The 25,802-nt window shown below is 38.9% G+C and overlaps 1 protein-coding gene across 6 annotated transcripts; it reads left to right on the forward strand.

The window, feature by feature from the left end:
- On the forward strand, positions 1 to 25,778 carry myom2a (myomesin 2a). 6 transcript variants are annotated; one of them, XM_084932189.1, is made up of 37 exons: positions 198 to 265; positions 1,138 to 1,266; positions 2,480 to 2,572; positions 2,951 to 3,086; positions 3,639 to 3,793; positions 3,950 to 4,042; positions 6,472 to 6,560; positions 6,639 to 6,677; positions 7,524 to 7,688; positions 7,793 to 7,954; positions 9,246 to 9,387; positions 10,133 to 10,332; positions 10,415 to 10,468; positions 12,173 to 12,300; positions 13,282 to 13,465; positions 14,497 to 14,671; positions 15,393 to 15,514; positions 16,129 to 16,316; positions 16,467 to 16,593; positions 16,908 to 17,086; positions 17,189 to 17,303; positions 17,894 to 18,053; positions 18,674 to 18,780; positions 18,921 to 18,965; positions 19,052 to 19,188; positions 20,854 to 20,998; positions 21,145 to 21,204; positions 21,340 to 21,407; positions 21,555 to 21,668; positions 21,739 to 21,826; positions 21,931 to 21,969; positions 22,354 to 22,459; positions 22,982 to 23,145; positions 23,302 to 23,338; positions 23,427 to 23,449; positions 23,847 to 23,902; positions 24,428 to 25,778. In XM_084932189.1, the coding sequence occupies exons 2-37, from the start codon at positions 1,160 to 1,162 to the stop codon at positions 24,932 to 24,934; spliced, it is 4,509 nt and encodes a 1,502-aa protein (XP_084788315.1). In that variant the 5' UTR covers positions 198 to 265; positions 1,138 to 1,159; the 3' UTR covers positions 24,935 to 25,778. The 6 variants fall into 6 exon arrangements, with proteins under 6 accessions (XP_084788314.1, XP_084788317.1, XP_084788318.1 ...); XM_084932188.1 differs by lacking the exon at positions 1,138 to 1,266 and having other exon boundaries at positions 1 to 265; XM_084932190.1 differs by lacking the exon at positions 198 to 265 and having other exon boundaries at positions 272 to 1,266.
- The last annotated feature ends 24 nt before the right edge of the window (positions 25,779 to 25,802 follow it).

A 25,802-nucleotide genomic window follows, 5' to 3' on the forward strand; every position in this document is an offset into this window, starting at 1 on the left:
TATAAAAACAGGGGATAAAACTTGCCTCCAGAATAATTCATTAAACCTTGTGGTACAGGTGCACACTCTTCATCTACAAAGTGCAGAATGAGAAGGAAATTTGGGGGTAAATGCTATATATAGTTTTAAGTGCATCCATACATGGGGTGGAAGGGGAACAGCATTCCTCCAGTGAGAGGGTAATATTTTTGTTGCCATCAGCGAGTGCTTCCCAAGCGGCATCAGGCTGGTCTGCCACCTCTTTGCGCTGTTTAAATTTCTTGGGGTAAGTCTCTTTTGTTAATATTTGCTAGCTGGTGTGCTAATTTTATTTTAGAAATAACTTTTTTCAAAATGAGCTTCACATTAGGAAGAGGACTTATCTGCTGCCAATCCTGGGGCAGGTGAAATGTGTTGCATAAATAAATGGCAGCAGATAATCTGTCTCCTGTGTGGGGGGGAAATGAAGCAGCAGTCTGTAATCTCCCTGAGCTGTACTTCCTTTCATACCAGGGTATTAAGAGGTTGCTGACCCTCTTTTCTTAATTTGCGTCAGCCAAAAAAGGACGATATTGTGCTGAAATAATTATTTATACAGAACGGAAGCACAATTAGCCTGCAGCAGAGTGTGGATATGACAGCTGGCTTAGATCTAAGTCTTGTTCCTGTACAGTCTGATCACTCTGATTTCCTGCGCAATCGTTTTAATTAAATAGTGTGAGGACTGTGCTCTTCTGGTAATGACACTGTTTCCTTCATTTATCCAATAATGGAATAGGCAGACTGGTGAAAGCTATTCATAGCTGAGCTGTGTGAGGCTGTTAGAGGAAGCAGTTGAAGTGCTGAGCTCGAGCAAAAAGTTGGAACTGCCATGCTGTCTCATAAATGTTTGCCTTTAAACATTGTTTAGGTCTATTAGAGATTCGGGTGTGGGTATTTTTGTCATGTGTTGTATAAATTCTACAACAGAACAGCAGAAACTGCACCTGTTAACCTTTGCACACTGTTGATTTCAGAGATGACAGCACATCTAATACTTTAAACTTACATCACAGAATGATTGCAGTAACAGTGGTGGTAAAGAAAATACTTGTATTGACATTTCTAACATGGCTAACACATGTTTGGTCTCCCCCTCCCACTGGTACTCTTGGCCAGGACTCCTTGAAGTGTTCCAGTCATGGCTTCCAAAGTCATACCTTGGTATAAGAAGAAGCATGTGAGCCAAGTCAAAACTGATTATGCTTATCATCACACTAAACACGTTTCCAAGCAGCACACAGAAAGGTATGACAGTGACATTTACCTGCTGCTTTGAGTAGCACAGCTCTTGCTGCTTTGCGACGTAGAACAAAAAACACACACAGGGGTGTTGCTGAGGAGCAGCTGCGGTAGTGGGTGTGTCTGCTTCCTAGCTGTCAGTTTATTTGTCATGTCAAATTCAAAGTTCTGCAAATTCTGATTTTCATGAACAAATCAGCCAGTCACAGAGTGATACATGCTAACTGACTGAATACTCAGATGTGTTAGTTCTGTTTATCGTTTTCCACAGGAATATATTTTCATCCCTCTTTATTATAGCTTCAGTTTGTTTCTTTGTAAAACCTCAATGTATCACCAGTGATTCTAAAGCTCTTTGTCTATGTGAGCTCCAGAATCTCTGAGAGCTGAACCCAAGTCGGGATTTCAGGAAGTGCTATTGCTTCTGTTGCTCTGCAGCTTCTGCCAACAGATCTTATAGTTCAGGCCAATGAAAGACATGTATGCATTTGTCTTTGTTGCTATAGCATGCTTTTTAAACAGGTTTTCTGGCCCTTACAGCTGTGCTGTGCAGTATAGTCATACTTAACATGATATTATACATGCTGAAGATTGGCTTTTTCGTCACTAGTGGTGAGGTAATAAACTGAGCCCCTACGAGCCAAGTTCTGATCTCCCAGTGATCTGGTAGGAAACTGCAGCTGTCTAATAGCAGATGACTAATGTCACCACTTGAACCTGACCTACATCTGAGGCTACTAACTATACACAGTTGTGCTAGTACTGAAGAAATTTCTCTCAAAGTGGTGGTTAGTCTTTATACACAGAATGTCAATTTTCTGGTTATTTTGTAAAAATAATTTTCTGGATAAAATCATAGTTTGTTGTGCAAACGACACTAGCCACTGTCAGATTTTTCACAATAGTGGTTGTGGTATGCATGTAGAGAATAATATCCATTAATCAATTTTCTTAACCCCAGCTAATTTTGAGAAAAAGACAAAGTACATAAACAGATTTAATCCCTCTGTGGAGTATACAATACATCAGGCAGATATGCTGGGAAATCTTGTAACTGCATGTTTGTAACTGTTAGTTATTGTTTACTGCGAGTGTTTGTGTTTTTATGTATGTATATGTTCAGAAGACAAACTCAGCTTAGCTGCTAAATTAAAACCTGAGAATTTTTTTATGCAGAGAACTTGCTTCCTGATTTTTAATGATGTGTTTTCCTCAACAGCAAATCAAGCTCTAAATCGGTGAGCCAGGCACAGGCCCAGGCCACGGAGGCTATGGCAGAACAAGCCTATACCGTGCCGGTGTTCCGGCAGAGGTGAGTCTGCTCTGGCTGACGGCTATTTCTGTCGCAAGGTAACATGCAACTACATTTTCTACTGGCTGACCCCTGTAACCACAGCACATTTCTTTAGTATAACTTGTTAATTATTCAATGATTACCGTTTAAATTATGAAACAATTACACAGTCTTACTGCTACTATCCTATAGACTCATAACACTGACTCCCTGCCCTCAAGGTTAGTTTTATCCTGTGTTATGCTTGATATGCTCAATGCAACGGTTTCAGATTGTATCATACAATTATTTTAGGGTAACAGTTCAGCTTGTAGGTAAATATGTAACAAACGTATAGCTAACAATGATGCTAAAGTCAATCTTAGTCAAAGATTAATCTGATGTATGCATTGTTAGGACTGCTGAGGAGACTGAGGAGTACCAGAGAGTAAGCAAAAATGTTGGGAAAGGACTGGCTGTTATTCAGGAGGAGCTTCATAGGATGAGGATCGCTACTAAGGTCCAAGTGGAAAGTCTTGAAATTCAGAAAGAGGTTAGTAACCATCTGCTAAACAACTCAAGGTGACACTATAGTTCCTTTGTTGGTTTGTTTTTCTGGTGTTTTATCGCATATATATGGAACAAGTTTAAAAGTCTGTGGAAATGTTATATGTACGCTTTAATGTATCTGTCTCTGTTACAATCACTATTAAAATTATATCAATTTGTAATCATGAGTACAGCAAAACAACAGATCTAGAGTCTCTAAATGTAATCTAAATCATTCACTGTAGATACTCAGCTGTACATTTCTATGAAATCTGAGCCCAATGGTCTTATTGACATTGCATCAGTGAACTGTTGGTCAAATCAGTCTCAGGAATAAACCAACTTTTTAGGAGTTTTAACAATATGATCACTAACATCTGCTGTTAGTGATGTTAGTGATCACTAATGTTCCTTCATTGGAGAATTGTTGACAAGAATTGTTGACAAAGATAACATATTGTACTAAAGTGCTTATGTAATCTCTGCCCTATAGAGATAATGCATAAAAATGTCATTTTCATAAATACATTAACTTGATGCAGTTGACTCTCTCCAGGTTAAGGGGATGATGAGAAAGAGAGTGGATCTGTTGGAGGAAATCCCCAAATTGCCAGACTTCTTGGTGGCCTTACGGCCGCATACTGTGTGGGAGAAGACTCCTGTCAAGCTGTTCTGCACCGTCGAAGGAAATCCAAGGCCCATCGTCAAATGGTCAGTATACTGCCATCACACACAAGCGGGTTATTAAATTTGACTCAAGCTTTATGGTAATACCATTATAAGCTTTTCTGATTTATTACACTATTGAAATATTTTAGGACTGTAGAACATCACTGTGGTGTGAAACTGATTCAGATTCATTGGCAGGTATAAAGATGGAGTGCCAGTAGATCCACTGAGTGCCCCAGGAAAGTACAAGCTTGAGAATAAATATGGAGTCCATAGTTTGATTGTTAGCAGGTATGTATTATCTACAACTCTCAGCAGTTAGACATAAATGATTTCATTAAACTGAGTTTTATAACATGGACGCTGCAGCCTTTGATTTTCTTTTTACCTGAAATGAGGTAAAAAGAAAAAAGTCATGTTGTTCAGTAAATCAGAGAAGTAAAATGTTTTAGTAAAATTAAGTTATGAATTAAAATGAAGTTATTAATTACTGATATGTATTGGTAATGCATTAGCATCTCTGAAATATTCATACAAATTTAGTAAAGACTTCCACTATCAGTGAGCTAACTTTTTCCAGGTGCAGGTCGATTGTCCGTTTTATATCTCAGAATCCTCCGACTCCGTTTTGAGCCACAGTGTGGTAGTAACCAAGTGTGCTAGTTACTAGTTACTGTCGTCATTGTCATCTTTTTGTGCATGTGGTGGTCAGCATTAAACTGTAACAGTGAAGTGTATCATCAATAACATATAAAAATTATTTAAATGTAAAATTGTTAAAATGTAGTTATTCTGTAGACTATAGAATAAGACTGTAAATGTACAGTAATAAGGTAAAAGCCAATATATTGTTTCCTTAGACTAAGAAGCCTAAACTAATGTTAGGGCAACAGGAAGTGATATAATACAGTCTTGAATATATTATACAGTACTGTGCAAATGTCTTCAGCCACTTTATATTCTTTATAGTTTACAGAGTCAGACTGTCTTTCTTCTCCAAGCTCTCACTTATTTTCAGTCATACGTGACTTTAAGCTCACAATTTTTTGTTTGTTTGTTGTTCCGCTTAACACTGACCTACAAATCATTCAAGCACAAAAAAGCATCACCTAACACCTAACACTATGTGTCTACACATAACAGATAAATTGCACCAACAAGATGCCCAAAGAGGTATTAAGTGTTGTCAATTGCTGCACTGTTGGCAATATGTCCTTAAAAAATCTGGGAAAAGTAGACAAGTGGAGGACAAAAGAAATGGCTGACATTACAAAACATCTACAGCAGTTGAAGATTATCTGAAAGTCACGCCCAGTAAAAATCAATTAACAATGTGACACAGGACCTGAGAGATCTGGCTCTACTATTCAACAAAGCCTCAGCCTAAATGGTCTAAGATGAATGGTGGCTGCCAAGAAGCCATTCAAAGGAAGTGAAACAGGGAGAAAAGGCTGAGGTGGTGTACTAAACTGCACAAGAACTGGAATGAAAATCAGTATAACCTGCTCTGATTGGCCAATGAATCCAAATAGGGCATTTTTGGTTCAAATGATCATCAGTGAGAGTCTATAGCTGTCTATAAAGCATGATGGAGGCTCTGTTATCGTTTGAGGCTGCAGTTCAACCATTTTGCCTCGTGTGCTGTATTTCCCTGTATGTTTACACGTTTCTATAAATCTCTGCATCTGCTTCCGATTCTTCCACCAAAATATAAAGAAGTGGGGGTTGTTTAAGACTTTAATGAATTTATCAACTGAGTGAAAATTTCTAGCATTTAAGCAACAAAAAGGCTTCCAGCTCCAGCTTTCAGGATTTCTTCTGGATTGTGTATTAGTTTTTCTTCCAACGGCGCAAACTGAAATTGCTCCCTGCATGGACTATATATGTTTTGGGGGTTTTGTAAACTTTTTTTCATTTTAAATTAAAAAAATGTCCCATTAAAAGTTTAAATATGTTTTATGAGGTTTGTTGAAAAGACAATATTTTTATATAGTCAAGCAATTTTTCTAGTTGCTGTATTATAACCAGCCTTCAAACTGAAAGGAAAGCAGCATAGAAACAAACTGGGAAAGACTGAACGTCTGTCACTCATGCTCAGCGTAGATGTTTACACTTACAGGACTTTTATTTTGTTAGCACATTATATCGATATCTTGACATTATCTGACAGTCAGCTGGAGAGTTAGAGGGGAGATTGCTAAATTGAGGGTGAGGCTGCAGCCTGCTTCTTTTCGTCATCTTCAAGACCCCTCAGCTGTTCATGTTGGAGTGCTGACCTTTGCGTCATTCGAGCCATGAATTCCTCTGACTGCGCTCCGCTTCTCTCTGTCCCTCCCTCTCTCTGAGAATTGGAATATCTCTGGACCGTCATTGCATTGAAGGTCACTGAGAACATCGTAGTTTATTTGCCAAACTTCTTCAGAATCAGTCATTTTCACATTCTTTATGCAAAAAGCACCAAGTGACAAGAAGGATGCATCTATGTCCAACACAGCTGGGAAAATGGATCTTTTAAAATAGTTCAGCTCAGGCTGAAGGTCAAATTTCTTCCTTCTATTCTAAACCTAAGACTCTTCTTGAGTCTCAACACAATTGCTTGCATTTTACCTTCTATTAACCTGAATAGAGTACATGTTCTTCAAACCAAATGGCATCAAATCAAATATAAATGTTGATATACTGCAATCAGTGACTTCTTCCTACTCTGGCTGACCTTGTAGGTGTGTTGTGAGTGATACTGCTGAGTACAGTGCTGTGGCAACCAATCAGCATGGCACAGCTACCAGCAAAGCTAAAATTATTGTGAAGAGTAAGTCTCCCTCTTTCTTAAAGACATTGCTCACCTCCCATGTCTTTCTCTGTAAACATAAACGTCTTTTCTTCACAGGACCAGCTGGAGCCGGAGAGTCCTGCCATCTTGGTTTAGGTGAGAGCATAAAGGGAGTTAGTAAGACTGGGGAGTGTGGGGATTGAGGTGTCACGCCCAGACACAAGCTCATGGAATCATGACACTTCAAATAGCAGCGCAATGAGAGGCCTGATAAGAAGTGGAAACTGATGGCAAGCTGTTCCTGTCCCGTGACTCCCTCTGAAGAAAAACAAAACACAGATCTGTCTTTAGATGAGCAGCAAGCGATCGAAACATTTATGTACATGTTGGGATTTAAATAATGAGCAGTCCAGAAAATACTAACCTCCACAAGATTTCATTTTGACTAAAAACACCAGACATCTCCTTTGTCAAAACTAATTAAGCTGGATTACCTTATTTAAGATTTATTGTATACATTGTTGAAATGAAAAAACGCATGCTGTTCACTCCTTATGGACACATTTTTTAAAAATTCCAGAGAAATAACTGTGACTACAAATTGTTTCTACTTTCTTAATGTTACTGGATGTGCTGATTGTACTTGAAAGCTCTTAAACCAAGTCCACGTTTAAAGTGAAACACTCATCACACATCACTTTGTGGAAATCACAGCCTGTGGTTGCCAAAGCAAGGGACAGTGTCACAAAATGTCCTTAAAATCATTGACGTCTAAGATAGCAAATCTCAGACCTCATTTTGGCTCCTGGACACGTATACTGAATTTTGATGCTTTTGAATGACATGATCATAGAGTTATATTGAAAAAATGTCAGATTTATGTTCATAAATCCATTGTGGTTCTACATGATCATTCTGACATTGCAAACATGTTCTCTCCACATATCCACAAAATATGATTATTATCTGATTGCTAATGATGTTGCAAATCTTGTCCTCCAGTGCCTCATCTGACTGAGATCCATCCCAGTAAGCTGGATGTCAGCCTGCTTGACCGGTTCCCAGTGTCTTTTGGTGTGGAGGGCAACTCCATCAGACTGGTGTGTACAATGGTGGTGGTCCCCGATCTCCCCAACTTACCACCCATCGCCCAGTGGTACAGAGATGGTCAGACCTTCTTTCATTCTTTCATTATGTTTGTGTGTAGCACTGTCGGTTGACTGTGGAGTTTGGTCACTTCTCATTATGTCCTCTATCTTGTATTCTAAAAGATAAACTGCTGAAACCAAGTAAACTGGTGGAGATGTCAGTGGGTGGAGGTGCTGCCTCTCTCACGCTGCCTCACCTGGCCAAGGATGATGAGGGCCTCTACACGCTTCGGATCTTCACAAAGGACGGCACTGCTGAGCATAGTGCCTACCTGTTTGTCTCAGGTAGGACACAGTCCTAACACCACGTGATCGACTTTGAAAGAACAAATCAGAAATCGCTGTTTAGAATAAATAGAGCAATGGCAAAATTTTTAAAAAGCCATGAATGAGCAAAAGGGATAGAATAGCACAAACCTTAGAAACTTTAAACTTACCACTTATAACTTACCTTACTTAAAATACCCAACTATAATCTGGTTAATATATATGATAGTCTTATTATGCGTAGTGCATAAATAACTTGCTTTGAACTAATAATAGATACGAGAAAAAAATTAAGATAAGTTGGTTAAAAATGAAAATACGTAACACTGTTGAACCTTCCTCTGAGGTGAGAAATTTTTGAATTTCTTTGTGGAAAAGGTGAATAATGCCAGGGCTCAGATATCACCACGTCTGCTCTTGACACCTCAGTCACTGTTCCTTGCTCTGCTGCTTTTGGCCAGTTTGAGCCTGTAACTTCCTTTTTATTGTATGAGGTTGTTGGTCATCTGAAGCCCACAGGTTTCCCTGCTGATGTTGTTCCACCTTGATTATTTAAAGAGGTCATTTCTACTCTTCCATCTCTCCATCTGTCCTCGATAGCAGTTTCTCATCTGGTATTTTTCCCAAACCTTTTAAGCATGCTACAGTATTTTATCAAATTTTAGGGCTATTTCCAAGCTTTTCTTTTTCTCTGAAGTTCTGGAGAAAATTGCTTATAGTCAGCTAAGATGAAAATAGTGACCTTGAGATTTTTCAGTCTGGTTTTAAATCTCTGCTTGGCACAGAATCTGTTTTGCCTAGGGTTGTTAATACCATCCTCCTGGCTAAAGATTTTTAGGTCTTACCTGGCTGAGAGAACATTTTGTGTAAGTCCTCAGCTCTGGTCTCATGTGGGGTACCACAGAGATCAATACTTGGACCTCTGCTTTTATCTTCTGCCCATTGGCTGTACTTTTAGAAGCCTCTCCGTTGCTATGCAGATGAGACGCAGGTTTATATGCCCCTAACAAAGAAAAATAACTACACTATGCAAATGGTGGTAAATGATGTATCTTGTGTCTTGAGCAAGTGAAAGCTTGGTTGGCAAAATGAAATGTTTTATTAGTTAGAAATTAAATTAAGAGTTCCTAATCTTTTCTATACTCACAGCAGTACATAGATTTAAAACAGGTGTTATTGACTCCTTATTTCCTGTTACCACACATTAGGCATAGTATGCAAATAAGCGGTGGAGCCATAATAGTTGTGTCTATCACCATTCGTCTTCCATTCTTCCTCCCCAACATACCCGTGTTTCTTTATTCCCTAGATGCTGCTCCCTCTGCACCCGGAGCCCCCGGCGCACCAATGAGCGTAAAGGCCTATGACATCAATTCGGACTATGTCCTAGTTGCCTGGAAACCCCCAAACACTGTCAACGAGGCACCCATCACTGGATACTTTGTGGATCGGTCAGTTTTAATCTTGAGAAGGCTTCCAGCTCTCTTTAAATAGACCACAGTTGGCACACTGACATGAATACAGTGGATTTATACTGCACTTAATGCCAAGGAAGTGAGTCATAGTTATTAGAGCTGCACTCCTTAGAAGATTTTCTAAATTAAATGTATCTTTTCACACCAAATGCCAGATATGATGTGCTTATTTTCATGGTTACATAAAGTGCATATAAGACTTATTTTATTAACAGTGGAACATTGAAAATGTATTTAATAACATATGTTTATATTTTAAACAGATGTTTAAAGTGGGAAAATGAACCATTTTAAGAAAAACAATATACCTTATTTTGGATTTGATGGCAGCAACACATCTTTGAAAAAACCGTTGGTGCAGAGCCATGTTTACAGCTGACTACATCCCCTCTTCTTTTAACAACCAGATGATTACAGCGGAGGGTTGGGAGATCAGTTTTGCCCTATTTTTGCCTGCTGTATGATCTTCTATGTCATCTTTTTCATTTCATGATGCACCAAATGTTTTCAACTGGTGAAAGGTCTGGACTGCAGTTTTCTTTAAACAAAAATACTTGCAAGTGCAGCCCTTCTCACCAGTTTATTAGGATACTTTAACTTCTCAGCTTGTCAAAATTGCCTCATAACAAATATAAAATGTCATGTGAAGTACTCTCTTATAAAGAGAGATTAATTTCATGATAATGGAGAGTTTATTTGCCGTAAATGATCCATTTCATAGGTGTGAAGCTGGCACTGACACTTGGGTGCAGTGCAACGATGCCCCAGTGAAGATCTGCAAATACCCAGTACATGGCTTAAGGGTTGGCCACTCCTACTACTTCCGGGTCAGAGCCGTGAACAGCAGTGGCATCAGCAGGCCCTCACGCAAGTCAGACAAAGTGACGGCCCTGGACGCTGCAGAGAGTGAGAGACTGCAAGGTACAGATGAAGGTAAATACAAAATACAGGACAGCAGGATGCCAGCGTTTTCTGACCGATCTGTTGTCATTTCCTGCAACAGTGATTAAAATTGAAGGAAAATACGACATAGTGATAAAGGATGATGACCTGGAAGGTATAGTGGTTACACACTCGTCTGGTTTCACAGTTTTTGTTTCCCCTATCTTTAAGCCACCACCTCACAATCTCACTAAATACTAACATCTGTCACTCAACCCCAGCAGCACCATCATGAGAACATTTTACATTTCATGGGGATGTTTGCTTAAAAAGGCATCTTCCCTGATCAAAATCTCACTGACGTTTGTTTGCTGTCCTGTTCTGTTTTCTGTTCCACTATCAGTGAATTTTCTTTCCATTTATACCTGTTTATTGGACATGATCATTATTCCAGTAACAAATGAGTGCTGCATGATTAAATTAGTTACTATTACAGGAATATGTTTTCATCTTAAGGTGTGGCATTTGAATTCTGACCTTTACATTCGTATCTTTTTCAACGAAGGAAACATGAGAAGGAAAAACATTTTAATGCTGATCTTAGAACTAATCTGTCATTTTCTCACAAGGTTTTTTTTTAAACAACACAGGGAAAACTGTTTTCCAGAGCCTTCCCAGCTTAACTTTTGTGGTGCAGTCTTTGATCTAATCGAACTTTTTCCATTCACACTTTAACTGAAACGTTTTTCTCTTTAAATTGTGTCCACTTAATATAATATACTACTTTAACAAAAACTTATAACAGATGAAAACTAATTTTAGAAACTAATAGAAAATATCAAAAATATTACATATTTGTATAAAATCACAATCAAGGCTATTGTAGAAGTCCCACATTTCACTGTTAACTTTAACTTTGATATGTCCTTTTAGTTCATATTTCTATTTTTTTTAATCTGAAATATGGGGGTTTTGTCCATGTTCTGGTTTATCTAATAGCTAACTGCTGTATATGAAACTTGTAGTTAAACAAAACTAAAATATTGTGTGTTTTGTGAGCATTGAGCCACCAAACCACATACGAGGCTGTGGCAGCTCTAGTGTAGCATTTGGATATGTAATTATTGTTGAATGCTACCAAAAATAATTATTTAATCTTTAATAAAATTCCACCAATGTTATTGTCCTGCTGATCAGCACTTTTAGAATTTAACAAGCGAGAAAAAGGCAGGACTTAGTTGTGTTTGTTTTCATCACTTATAATTAAAATTTTATGAAAATGCGTTATTGAAGTCCATATAGTGGTGAATATTTAATCTCCTCTCTGCCTTTGAAAGCAAGCTCAACAGTAACATTAGAAGCATTGTAAAAGTCACTTTAAATGGTAAATGGCCTGTATTTGTATAGCGCTTTACTAGTCCCTAAGGACCCCAAAGCGCTTTACACATCCAGTCATCCACCCATTCACACACTGGTGATGGCAGCTACATTGTAGCCACAGCCACCCTGGGGCGCACTGACAGAGGCGAGGCTGCGGGACACTGGCGCCACCGGGCCCTCTGACCACCACCAGTAGGCAACGGGTGAAGTGTCTTGCCCAAGGACACAACGACCGAGACTGTCCAAGCCGGGGCTCAAACCGGCAACCTTCCGATTACAAGGCGAACTTCCAACTCTTGAGCCACGATCGCCCAGCTTTACACTACATCCAGTCATCCACCCATTCACACACACATTCACACATTGGTGATGGCGAGCTACATTGTAGCCACAGCTGCCCAGATAAAAACCTGAGTACAAAAAGTGTATAATGTGGGACTTCTGCAGTGGCTGCTGTTCTGTGTACGTTATGCCTCAACACTGTTCACTCCCAATCTAGGCTACGTAACTATTCCAGGTGAACCCACAGATGTGCATGCATCCGAAATTTTCAAATCATATGTCGTGCTGAGCTGGAAGCCTCCTAGCCCCCGTGGACGAGCTCCACTGTGGTACGTCATCGAGAAGGTGTGTGCTGCTTCACTTTTGCCCATCAGTTGCTCTCAGTTTAGCCGATTTAACCTTGGTACTGTAGCTGAGGGATAAACAAGACAGTCACATTTAAATGTCCTCTCAAGTTTTACTTAAATGGCAGCACTACACACAAATGAAGCTGTATTACGTTTGGGTTGCGTGAAACTTCAATACCCCAAATTACATGTTTTTTTTCTTTTCTCTACACTAGCATATCTCCAGATTTCAGTTTGATACATTTTTGAACTTTTGATCTCATCTTTAGAGAAGCTTCTGTGGGTTTAAACAGGGTTTTGCTACCCAGTGTAAATATGGAACAATGGATTTACCGCAACCAGTTTAGAGTCACATGACATGTTTTAATGCATATAATCGCAAGGATGTAAACATAGCTGTGAGCTTATAATATATTGCAAACAAATTCATATAGTAGCCATAGTGAATGCTTATACAAGAAGTTCAAATGTAATATAAATTTGTGTGATAGTAGCTATATATTGAGATGCTAGATTTCAAGTTGATGATAGTCTGAAATCTTATTTATTACATATTGTATCTGATGTATTGTGTTTTTTATAGTATTTTTAATGCCACGTATTAAGCAAGCCAGTCAAGTTGTAAACAGTCTTGCTAAAAATGTTGACATTTAAACAATATGTTTATTATATTTCCCGAAAAAGTGAGAGAATGTTTTCATCAGGTTTAGCTTGAATAACAGTGTTAGCATTGCCCCCGGTTCAGTTACATGTCAATAGCAGAATTCACACAAAGATTGATTTTATTTTTAACCCTTTTGGCGCACACAAACATACACTTTGTTATTTATGATTCTCATATCTTAAATTATTTAATTAATTTAATAAAAGTGAGATTTAACTTTGTAAAACACAGTATAAAAGCTGCTCTTTTTGTCTATGCCACATCACATATGGCTATACCTTCTCATTTCCCCCCCTCCCTGACTTTCCCACACAGTGCTTAGCAGGCACTGGAGACTGGCAGCGGATCAACACAACAGTCAAACTGCACTCCCCTCGTTACCCAGTTTTTGATTTGCAAGACGGGCAAAAGTACCAGTTCCGAGTGTATTCGGTCAACATGTATGGCTCCAGCGAGGCCTCTGCGCCCTGTGAGCCCATCCAAAAGGTTGATGAAGATGGTAAGAGCCAGGATCAGTGCAGACTTAAAGACACGTGATTATATATCCAGCAAAGCACAATGCACACAAAAACCTGTGAAGAAATGCTGAATCGTGATATTTTGTAATTTATTAGAATTATAGATATTAAAGGTCCAGATGGGAAGGTCACTAAAACAACTTTTTTTTGTGTTTGTCTACCTTAAGCAAAGTGTTTTAGTGCATACATGTAAATGTGTCCACAAAAACAAATGCATGAAAAGCCCAAATACAGTTTATTTCAAAAGTGATTGACTGTGTTTTGCAGGTACTGAACTTCCAATTGGTATGTACAGTAAAATATATAACACACTTTAAAAGCACTTTTTTCACACTGCTGTAAGTTCACTCTTTCACTCTCTGGTCTGTGTGTGTTTGTTCTCACTATAAGTGATGAACTGGAGCACTTGGGGATGGCTTAGTAGGCTGTTATATTACAAGGTAACGAGAAGTTTATAAAGGAAAATGGGATTATTCTGGGCTCTCGTGCCTAAATTCAAATTAAATCCCAGAAACGCTCCTCTGTCACAGTGTTCTGCTTAAACATCCTGTTCTGCAAAAAGGCATGGCAAAGCCATTCCATGGGAACTTAAAAACAAGTCCTCTGTGCTGTGTTTAATCACTGTGTTTGTGCACACAATATACAGGAACACAGAACACAGCACAAATATCGAATGCATGCATGTTTTTTGAGTAGCAGTAACCTGCTGTAGCTGTAACCTGCAGACAAGTAGGTGGAAGTCAAAGCTTCAGTGAGTATTATTTACAGCTAATTGTCATGATTTCTGTTCTGTAAGAAAGTAAATTGTTAGTAACTGATACATTAATTAGTCATTTGAATAAAATGTTGTTTAATACAGAAAAAAATATTTACAACTGGTTTGATGTCTGAGGTCATCAGTTGTGGAATCATTCTGTCCTTGTCCTTTTTTCCACTTTAACACTTTCAGCTTTGTATATTTTTGGTAATTAATTAATATTACATGTATATATGTTTTTTCTTTGCCGCACAGGCGTCCCCTCTGCTCCTGGCCATGTTGTTGCTACTAGGAACACCAAGTCATCTGTGTTTGTGCAGTGGGAGGCCCCCAAACACCTGAAACACCTCATGGGATATTACATCGACGGCCGTGTCGTTGGAGCCAAGGAATGGTTTGCATGCAACCATAAACCCTTCAAACATACCAGGTAAGAGTGACAAAAATGTTACACGATGGTCTTACTGTGATTCAGATGTTTCAAATGACACCAGTTTGGCAAAACACGAGTTTTTGCTTCTCAGCCTTTTGAACAAGAAGGAAAAAAAGAATTTAATGAATATAAATAAAGTGTCTCCTCTTGAGGAGTGTTACACAGGAGTGCAGTAACTCCACAGCACACAGAGAGCTCAGTCTGAGAGTCCCTGAGCAATGTGTCAGGTTTAATGTAAGGCAAAGGCAGGTTGTGGAGTCATGGATAAATGATGATCATTTCAACAATTTTCTAGCTTGTTTTATACTTTATTCTGCAGTATTCCCAATATTAGCTGACTTTCTCAAATCTGAAGATAAACTCACGATGGCTTTTGTGAGTGGAGCTCACAAAAAATAGTTTAGCCAGAATAACAATATGTACATAGAAATATCCGATGTGGGCACTGGTTTAGCTCAGTAGGTGAGCAGGCGACCACACGCCCGTGACCAGAAGAAGCGAACGGGCTTTGAGTCCGAGCTGTGGCCCTTTGCTGTGTGTCTTCCCCTCTCTCACTCTCTCCCCACGTTCCTGTCCATCTTTCACTGTCACTGTTCAATAAAGACAAATGCCCCCCAAAAATAATATTTACAAAAAAGAAATATATAGAAACAAGAGGAAAGACTTCAAGAGGTTTTATATGTATTTGATTTAAAAAATGAGTGTGTGCGTGCCTCAGGTTTGTGGTGCACGGCCTGATCCCAGGGGAGACCTATGTGTTCCGTGTCCAAGCCGTCAACCTCTTCGGCCTCAGTGAGGAGTCACAGGAGTCCTCTCCCATTGCCGTGGAGCCTGCGCTCGGTAAGAGTATTATCAAGTTCATGATTGCGATTTATATGCTGCCTCTGAAAAGTTAAAACGCTCTTTGAAACTGTCATTTTTTTAAAGAAATGTACATTTCTTTGAAAAAATAGAGGAATACATTGGAGAATGTATAATTTAAGAGAAATGGTGTTTCTTAAGATTACCGGAGTCCTTGAACCAACGTGATGCTCAGTGTGATTCATTTCATTATTCTGTGCAGGCAAGGGGGCTGAGTATGGTATGTATTCAATAGCTGTGTTTACTTTTGTCCCCCCCTTACTTACCCACAGCTTTCTCTTTATCCACCTTTCACTTTACATTATTGTGTTTTGATCACACAGAGACGTATTTTTAACAGGACTCTACAAAACACTTCACACTTCAAAGTCTGACAGTTACTCAGCACAAGAGTTGAAAACTTTACGATAAAACTTTGCAGTAGCTGCTCAGTGAAGTGTGAGAAAGTGCATGACAGGCTCACATGCAGCCGATCACAGTCATCGTTTCCTAGATTGATTAAAAAATGTTGAACTTTGAAAGACGTTATGTAAGATGATGTCATACAAAGTTTAAATATGAAGCTTCATTAAATGTGAAACTTTGTAATTCAGCAACTCCCAGCTCTCCCTTTGGGATCACCATGCTGAGTTCTGATGGTTCCTCCATAACTGTGGCCTGGAAGAGTCCCAAACACTGTGGTGGCTCCAAGGTTAACGCTTACTACATTGATAAGCGGGACGCTGATACTTTAGTCTGGAAGGAGGTCAACCTAAACGCTGTCACAGAAAGAATGTCCACTGTGAGTAATCAGACACAAGATTAAGATTTACTTTCTTAAAGTTTTCTTTTCTTGTACTTGATAAAGCTAAATTTGATTAATTTACATTTACTCACTTTATTATTACTACTTTGTTCATTCATTTGATGATTGTGCCACACGTTATTTTAGGTGGAAAATCTGAAGGAGGGAACTTTTTACGAGTTCAGGGTCACAGCTGGTAACATGGCTGGTGTTGGTCTACCATCTGCTGCCAGCGTTCCAATGAAATGTGAAGCTTGGACCATGGAAGAGCCAGGTACAGGATTGTCCATGTGACTTTATTCTGTAGAGTTATATGTATTTTCTCTGCATCTCACAGTGAGTATGGCAGCTGTTGTTTTGACAGAGGCAAATTCACCAAAGTGCCTGTTATCTATAAAATGAGCATCCAAGGCTTTTAAAATGTATTAAAGGTTAAAAAAAACATTTGAATTCAAGCCCAAAAAATAAAAATAAAAATAAAAAACTTAACTGACAAAAATGTCAGTTAAGTTGCGTTGACTCCAGTTCAACTACAGCTCGTGCGTCGTGTGTTCTTTCTGGCACTGATGATGTTTCTTTAAATTCAAGGCCCAGCCTATGACTTGAGCTTCAGTGAGGTCAGAAGCCACTCTCTGGTCATCCTGTGGAGGGCTCCCATTTATACTGGAGCGAGTGCTGTCACTGGATACTTTGTGGACATGGCTAAGAAGGGCTCATCAGAGTTCGTCACTGTGAATCAGGAAGCTGTGAGCCACCGTTACCTGCAGGTAGCAAATCTGGTGCATCATGCATATTCCAACAAATGGCCAACCCTCTTTCCACATCCAAGTCACACTCTCCATGTGATGATATTTCCCTGGTTTTCGTAGGTGACTGGACTGGAGGAAGGTGAAAGCTATGTGTTCAGAGTCCGTGCTGTCAATGCACACGGTGTTGGAAAACCTTCCCAGTTGTCAGAGCCGGTCTGTGCTAAAGCTATTCCAGGTGATGAAAACAAACTGAACGTGTGCAGCCAGCTCTGCACTTTATCCTTTATATTGGCAAAACATTCAGAGACATGTGAGACGACAGCATGATAATTGTCTTTTATTAAAATACTTAGACATCGTATGAGCAGACATAAAACACAAAACCACTGATAATTACAGTTAAGCATTTTTAAGTAGAGAACTTTAGCATTCACTAGAGATATCATATTTCATATACAAATGAAAACTTATGTGTGGTATCACAGTATTTTGGGAATTTCTCTCACACAGTCTAAACATAGAGGCTGTAGTGCTTTCATATAGTTTACTTTTTTCATTTCTACAGACACATAGTAATGCTTTCTTCCTTACTTTGTAACATTTGACATATCATTGAAAAGATGTGTACACACTTTGGAAGGTGAATATCTTTGATCACTTCTCCCTGCAAACACATGCAAATTGAATTTGTTTATATCATGATTATCAGTTTAATTTATGAAACTAAGTATAGAATTAAAACCACACAGATTATCTGAAATGATATGATAGCGAGTATTTTATTTTTGTTATTACTCACTGGAGGGTTTCACGTGTAATTTGCAGGCACAAAGGAGATTGTGGCTGGTGTGGATGAGGAGACTGGAGATGTCTTCCTGTCTCTTGAGGCCTGTGAGATCTGCGAGACGTCCAAGTTTGTGTGGTCGAAGAACTACAAACCCATCAGTGACTGTCCCAGAGTGGCTGTCACAACTAAAGGCAGAACGTAAGCTTGATCTTTGAGCTTTGACTTTGTTCTGTGTCCTTCGTTTGTGACAGCGGGACGAATCTAATGAATCATTCAGTAAATACACCAGCGCAAACAATGAGCTTCTCCCTCGGGGCCTGAACTAGTTTGCTTTGTCATCTTGCTTCGGTGAACTCAAAATGAAAACATGAAACACAGCCGGATCAAGTTTTTATGTTTCCATTCAAAAAGCTAATGGTTCATTCAAGTGTCTTCTAAAAAAGCTCATTATTGGCCACTTTTTTGCATTTTTAGCTGGCCAAAAAGTCACAGGTGATTGTATTGCCTCAGCATTTAATGGGAATTTACTGATTTAAGTTTAAAGTAAAAAAAAAAAGTTTGACTGACCAAAATGTACCAGAATATTTTTAATAAGAGTATGAGGAAATAGTGAGGACTATACCATTAGGATATGTAACATGACACTGTAACAAACCCACTGTTTTAAATAACAGCAAATTTGAATGGAAATTAAATTTATAGTAAGAATTAATTACAGTGACTTGTGAAAGAATTTTTATGTTTGACATCCTGTTGAATCCCAGTTGAAAACTGCTTTAAATGTCCTGACTGTAATGGATGTTACCTTTATTTCACAGGTCCAGACTTACTTTCACTAACCCTGATAAAGATGATTTGGGCAAATACTCTGTCATCGTCACTGACACAGATGGAGTCTCTGCCAGCCATACTCTCACTGAGGATGGTCAGTCATGTCTACAAGTTGCTCTATATGTCAAAAGCAGTCATAAAAACATCAGATTTCATAATTCAGAGCCTCTTAGTTCTTCTCGCTCTGAATTGTTTCTTTATGAGTATATTTGTTTTCTTGAATCTTTCCTGCAGCCCTGAACACTATGTTGGAGCTCAGCTATGCCATCAGACATCCAAGTGAGTGTTGTGCCTCACCATCAAACCCAGTTACATCCAGTTTGTTTCCTACTACTTTAATTTTTAAATGTCTTTTTCTTTTTCAGTTGTTCCTCTGAAACATGGTCTGAACTATGAGGTTCTGGAGAAAGGACACGTGCGATTCTGGTTGCAGGCAGTCAAACTTTCACCATCTGTGTCCTATAGATTCATTGTCAACGACAAAGAAGTCACGAGTGGGGAGGTAAGGTGTCGACCTTTCAGAAATGAGTGAGTGTGAAATTTAATTATGAGTGAGTTGTATGTCTTCCCTTCTGTGTCTTTTCAGTCCTAATAGAAAAATACAATCACACATCTTGAATTCTTGATTCTGTTCATCTGGACGTAGCGTTCTCAGTGGGAGAAGCGTTTCGTCAGTCATCCCACTGTCATTTCTCCCACCGAAAATGCTACATCCAGATGAACAGAATCAACTTTTGGGGATTTTCTGACCTGAATGATTGAACATTGCCACGCATCGAGACATTTTGAACTCTTGCTTTTAGGACATTGAATTCTTATTAGTCATTAAGCATCCCCTATTTTGATTTTAGTTGTTTGAGTTTGATTGTTTAGAGTTTAGTTTATCACTTTCATGATTTTATTCTTTTAGTAATGTCTCCATGTTTAGTCTTAAGTTCTTACTATCTTTGTAATATAGTTTCTGTTAATCTTTAATATTTTTTATATTTCTGACACTTTGTGTAGCCTTTAGCCTTCCCAGTGTCTGTGTGTATCTGGTCAAGTTGTCTCTTCTGTTAGGTGTTCTCTGTTTGGGTTACTTCATGTTTTATTTTGATAGTCATTTATGTCTGGTGTTGTATTTTGTTTCACTTCCCCTGTATTATTGTCTTTGATTGGTTTCAGCTGTTTTCTGTTACCCAGGTGTTTTCACTCATCCCTGATTGCCCTCTGTGTCTGCATGTAACTGGTAAATGGTTCTTATATAGTGCATTTCTATTGTACCCAAGCACTCGAAACGCTTTCTACAGCATGTCTAATTCACCTATTCACACACACATTTAAACATGCACTACATCTAAGTGCTTTTTCTCTGACATTCACAATTCACGCATCGAGAGCAGCTCAAGGTTCCACATCTTTGGCATGGAGACTAGAACGGCCACGGATCGATTAGTGGATGACCTGTTCATGAGCTACAGCCGCCCTGTGTGTATTTAAAGCCTTAGTTTGTGTGTGTTCCTTGTCATGTCATACTTCCCTTTCTGCTTCCTGGAATGTTTCTTCTGGTTTCCTGGATTTAGTTACTTTGCATCTTGTATTATTTAACTTCAGTTTGCATCTAAGTTGGATTTCATCAGCTAAATCAGCAGCTGGCCTTTTGTTTCATCGAGTCTACATCTGAAGTTTGCGTTTTGGACTTTCATTCTACACATTCCATTACAGGACATAAATATGAAGTTGAGGACTTAAGAGTAAAACTTCCTGCATTTCTTGTTCTCCTTTTTCCCAGCTTTGGTTCACATCATTCTTGAACTGATATGATCTCAAACAGCATTCAGTCAGAAAAACCCAACCAGACAAACACACAAACATCATTCTTGCCAAGCAGTCAGCTCAGGGTCACTTCATTTTTATTCTTTAGTTTCATTCAAAATAAAATGTTTCCACATGATAATATGACTACTAAGAAAAGTAAAGTTTAGCTTAATATGTAAAGGAACCCATATGTTACTTGAACAAAGACAAGGAAACTTTACAAATCTTTTATTATATTATTCTAGTAGTTTCTTAAAAGCAGAACAGATACTGTAAAGTAGTCTTTCCTTTTTTACAAATGAGTGGTAAAAGTAGTTAAACACATTGAAATTCTCATAGTTTAATATTTTCATCATTTTATTCCTCTTAGGGACAGAAGATCAGTCACGATGTGGCCACTGGAATCATCCAGATGACAGTGGATCATTTCACCAGAGCCAATGAGGGCACATATACTGTTCAGATCCATGATGGCAAGGCCAAAACCCAGAGCTCCCTGGTCCTGGTCGGAGATGGTGAGAGTTTTCCATCTCTCACATATAAGTCCATATAACTCGTGTTGGGATACTGATTTGGAAACTTTTATAAAAACCTCTGTTTCTCTGATTGCACCAACCAGCACAGCAAGCATTTCATCTGTGTCTGTTTTTTTCTCATTCAGTGTTTAAGGCTGCTCTGAAGGAGGCTGAGTTTCAGAGGAAAGAGCACATTAGGAAGCAAGGTATGAATATTTTTGATGACTTAAAAAAACACTTTGGCACAAGTAGTAAGCAAGTTTGAGTAAAATAATGAATTTAGAGATGTGTGCAGCCTTAATTTATGTCATTCATGTGGTTCTTTGTTCTTGTCCTTGTAGGCCCACATTTCTCTGAGTATCTATATTTTACTGTCACCGAGGATTGTACTGTTATGCTCGTCTGCAAGGTAACAAAACCACGTAATTATGTAGGATTTCCTGTAACTCTGACCCACATGTCAGATGTGCTTTCCACATGTTTATTGATTCTGTTTCACTTCTTATTGCTTTGCTTTCTTGTAAAAACAAAATCCTTTAATCTTTGTACTTGTCAGATGGCTAATGTGAAGAAGGAGTCAACTTTACACTGGTACAAAGACGATGAGGAGATTGTTCCAGATACTCCCCCCAATGTCATGTCTGGATCCTGTGCTCTTCCCCTCCCACTGGTAACATCTGCACAATCCACGCTGAAAAATATAATGTAATGTAATATAAAATAACCTTGTTTTTATTCAGTTCTCCAGAAAAGATCATGGTGTTTACAAGGCAGTACTCGGTGACGACAGAGGAAAGGACACATCTGTGTTTGACATTTCAGGCAAAGGTACATTTTTAGTGTTCTGATGGGTCAGCTATTAGCTCTTGGTATTGTCATATTAGGTTCCTGTACAGTATTCATTGTGTCGTTTTTCCCACTTTGATTTCCAGTGTTTGATGACATCATCAATGCCATCGCCCAGATTGCTGGTAGGTTGGATTAGCTAACTTAGACAGCATCTCAAACTGTTAAAATGTCTTTGCTGCATAGGCCAGTATATGTGTATATATATATATATATATATATATATATATATGTACTAGAAGTGCCTTTCTTAAGAAAAGTCCAGTGGAAAAGCTGCACCAACGTCAGCTGCAACAGTACTGCTGCAGTTTGATGCTGACAGAGCTGAAAACTGGTTCAGAAAGATAAAATACGTGTACATGTTAACCTGGAAACAATTATGAGAACCCCAGCTTTTCTCTAAATACACAAATTTACGTCTGCTTTGGCTAAGAGACGAGGCTGTGATGACATTCTGAAGTCATTTCCCTGTTGTTGGTGCCTGTGCGTTTCTTGGTGGTTGTCTTTAGGTGCATCTGCTTCTGAGCTGGTGTTGCAGTGTACTCCAGAGGGCATCAGACTGCAGTGCTACATGAACTACTATACAGAGGAGATGAAAACCGTCTGGAAGCACAAGTACAGTCGTGAATTTAAATATTTTAGATTATTCAAATATCTCTTTTTAGTTTATCATTTTAAGGTTTAGCTATTTTACTTAGATATTTAGAGATATTTTGTTTTACTGTTTATATGGAACAAAAGTTCACTATTCACAGACACTTATAGGCAGTCTGTGAGCTTACCCAGGCTGCTGCATGTAATACAGCATTGAATCATAACATCTTTTGAAACAAATTTTCTATGAAATACTTCAAACACAGATGTTTTGAGTAGTTCTGTGGGTGGCTCAGTTAGCAAAAGGAGATGTCATGCAAATGTGTCACTTGTGGGGGTTGTTTGTGTCCAACTTTGATCAGGAGTGTTTAATATTGTAGAGAAGCACTGCTAGTTTTTAAAGGGGTGTAAAAGCACACAGACATTATGCCTTAGAGTCACTATATCTCACATTTGAAAGCAGCCTACGAAATGTCTGTGTTTGTTTTTTCACTCTGTATGAATTAATAACTAAATTTTGAGATCCATGATGTAAACCTGCAGGGAGAGTAAGATTGCCTCCTCTGAGAAGATGAGGATTGGCGGTACAGCTGAGATGGCCTGGATGCAGATCTGTGATCCGTCCGATAAGGAGAAGGGTCATTACTCCATGGAGATCTCAGATGGCGTCAAGACCCACACCCGGACTTTTGACCTCTCTGGACAAGGTAAAAACCTCCATCTGTGCCACCATTTATTTTCATTACAGTTTTTCTCTTTTGCCGTGATTGTCTTATTTATTTGTCTATTTATTTTGGGGTTTCTAAGATGTGAAACCTTTTGTCTTTGAAAAATTGACTCCATTGTAATCATTTGTTTTGTAGCATATACAGATGCCTATGAGGAGTACCTAAGACTTAAGTAAGTGTTTTGATGTTACAAGTTTGTAGACATGCGGTTTTAATCATGTCAAATCTTAATCAAATCGAATTTCCTCTTCGTCTTTTAGGGCGGCTGCATTCGCTGAGAAGAGTGAGTATTTCACAACTTGTATTGAGACTGTTTGAGAGAGATTCCTCATGTATCTTTCAATAAAGGTACATTGATTAATTATTTTTTAAGCTGTTTATACTAAGCGCACATCTTACAAGGACGAAAAATTGATAATCACAAGTGCCCTCGACAGCTCTTTAAGCATTCTGAACATTTTCACAGGAATTTGTGGGAAAGGCATTTTATTTTAATGGCAAAGTAGAAATGAATGTCTTACTCAGTCTTCCTCTTCCTCCCCCTGAACATCTCAGACTTGATCTACTAGTGCACAATAACAACACTACACAATAAATGTAAAAAGACAGATTGCTTTAGTTTTAAGATCTGTGATTTCTAAGTCTGGGAGTGAAAAGTGACTTTTTCTTTTTCTGTTCAGACCGTGGTAGAGTGGTTGGTGGTCTACCTGATGTGGTCACCATTATGGAGGAGAAGGTAAACATTTTCCAAACTCGGCAATCAACGTGTCTTTTCACAGAGGGAGAAAAGACACGTTGTGGAAGATGATGCTTGAGTAATGATTAAATGCAGAGTGGTGGATAAACACAGAGAGCGAAAAGAGCTGAATGACGAAAAAGCACTCAGCAGCTCAGACCTGTTACACCATAGTCTGAGATGTACTGTTGCGTACAGTATTGATAACAGTATTGACAAAACACTTCTTTGGATGGCTTTTGTTCAGATGTCATGCCTCAATTCATATTTAGTCTGCAGTTTAAGGTTCATTCTAAAAACGTTTAAAAAGAAATGCCAACTTCAACTTCAAATTGTGGGTTAATAGTTAATAATAAATAAATACTATAATGTCTGACCTCATTATGTCAAGTGATTACAACAATTTTCATTAGTTTAATAAACACATGAATAAATAAATCTTTGTGTAAGAATGTAACAAACCTAAAATATGAATCGTATTCTGTGAATATATTTTGATTTGAGTTGACTGTTGGTCCTTTCTAGTCCCTGAGCCTCACCTGCACCGTGTGGGGCGAGCCTACTCCTGAGGTCACCTGGTTCAAGAACGAGCAGGAAGTCGCTTCCACTGAGCACACCAGGGTCACGTTTGATGGTGGCAAGTTTGCCAGCCTCGTCATTAACAAAGTCACCCCCGAAGACTCCGGAAAGTACAGCATCAATGTACGGAACAAGTATGGTGGTGAGTTTGTGGAAATCACTGTCAGCGTCTACAGGCACGGAGAGAAGATCCCTGAGCCCAAACTGGGGCAGGCCAAAGCAGCCGCCACCACGCCTGTGCTGCCAAAGTCCCCAGCTCCCCCTTCCAAGACCCCAACTCCCACCCCTTCTAAAACCCAGACCCCAGCGCCATCCATGAAGAGCCCAACTCCAGCCTCCACCCCAATCTCCAAGTCTCCAACCCCTACCCCAAAGTCTCCTACTCCACCACGCAGCGTCAAGTCTCCAACCCCACCCAGATTCATGAAGTCTCCAACTCCACCCAGGAAGTAGAATGCGTTGGTGACGCCTGAGGGGGTTAATGTTCGCTGTTAGCAACACTGATTTATAAGCATGAGTGTGAAACAATGAGCTCTTACTTTAAAGTTTATTTAGATTTAGATAACGTCAAAGTCCCACTTCGAAAACTGCTGCTTACTCTGGACTACACCTCACAGTCATGTATGGGCCATCATATGTCTTTAAAGTGGTTCATTTTAACACAAGAAAAACACTGAGAAACATAAAATGTCCGTGTATATTCATTACAAAGTTTTAAAAGCTGCACCTTCCACTATGCAATGTCAGTGAAATGCCTGCAACAAATTGTGGATGTCAAAGGATATTTATGCTCTATTACAACTTGGGTATTAGTGACACAAAAAAGCAAGTCAGTGAACCTTCTTACAAAGAGATAAGCAGAGTTTTAGAGGACAAAATTAAAGAAATTAGAAAATATTTTAGGTTTAAGCTCCAGTTTCAGTGCTTTAATCTTAATCTTCTCTGTTACTGTGTTTCCCTACATTTAGCACTTATGTCAAAGAGTGTGATATTATACAAAACAAAGCAAATAATATCAAAACCTACAAAAATAAGATCCAAGTTGTAATACACCAGTATCAAAGTGGATGAGCTGGGAGTCAGCAGGTACAGACGTGGGGTAATGTTAGTACCTGGGTGAAAATGTGCAAATACCAGGTGTTTGTGCTCCAGCCATTCTTCTCCCAGGGTTAGTTTGTCTGTGAACAAAAACATTCACAGCCCTTGTCTCTGTACCTGAGAGGCTCTTCTGTCTGTGACACATTATGTCTTCCTCCCCAGTGCTTTGTGATGGCAATAAACTTTACTTCTCAACCTACTTTTGTTGTCTTTATCAGTAATC

The sequence above is a fragment of the Perissodus microlepis genome, chromosome 6 (assembly GCF_051167445.1).
Source record: "Perissodus microlepis isolate ML-2025 ecotype Zambia chromosome 6, ASM5116744v1, whole genome shotgun sequence".
Classification (NCBI taxonomy): Eukaryota; Metazoa; Chordata; class Actinopteri; order Cichliformes; family Cichlidae; genus Perissodus; species Perissodus microlepis.

Excerpts from the sequence above, each read along its gene's own strand:
- myom2a (XM_084932188.1), top strand. The coding sequence starts at position 111 with ATGCTATATATAGTTTTAAGTGCATCCATACATGGGGTGGAAGGGGAA. Across the intron at positions 7,955-9,245 it reads TGCCTACCTGTTTGTCTCAG|ATGCTGCTCCCTCTGCACCC; the intron begins GTAGGACACAGT and ends TTTATTCCCTAG. Across the intron at positions 16,317-16,466 it reads TCACAGAAAGAATGTCCACT|GTGGAAAATCTGAAGGAGGG; the intron begins GTGAGTAATCAG and ends ACGTTATTTTAG.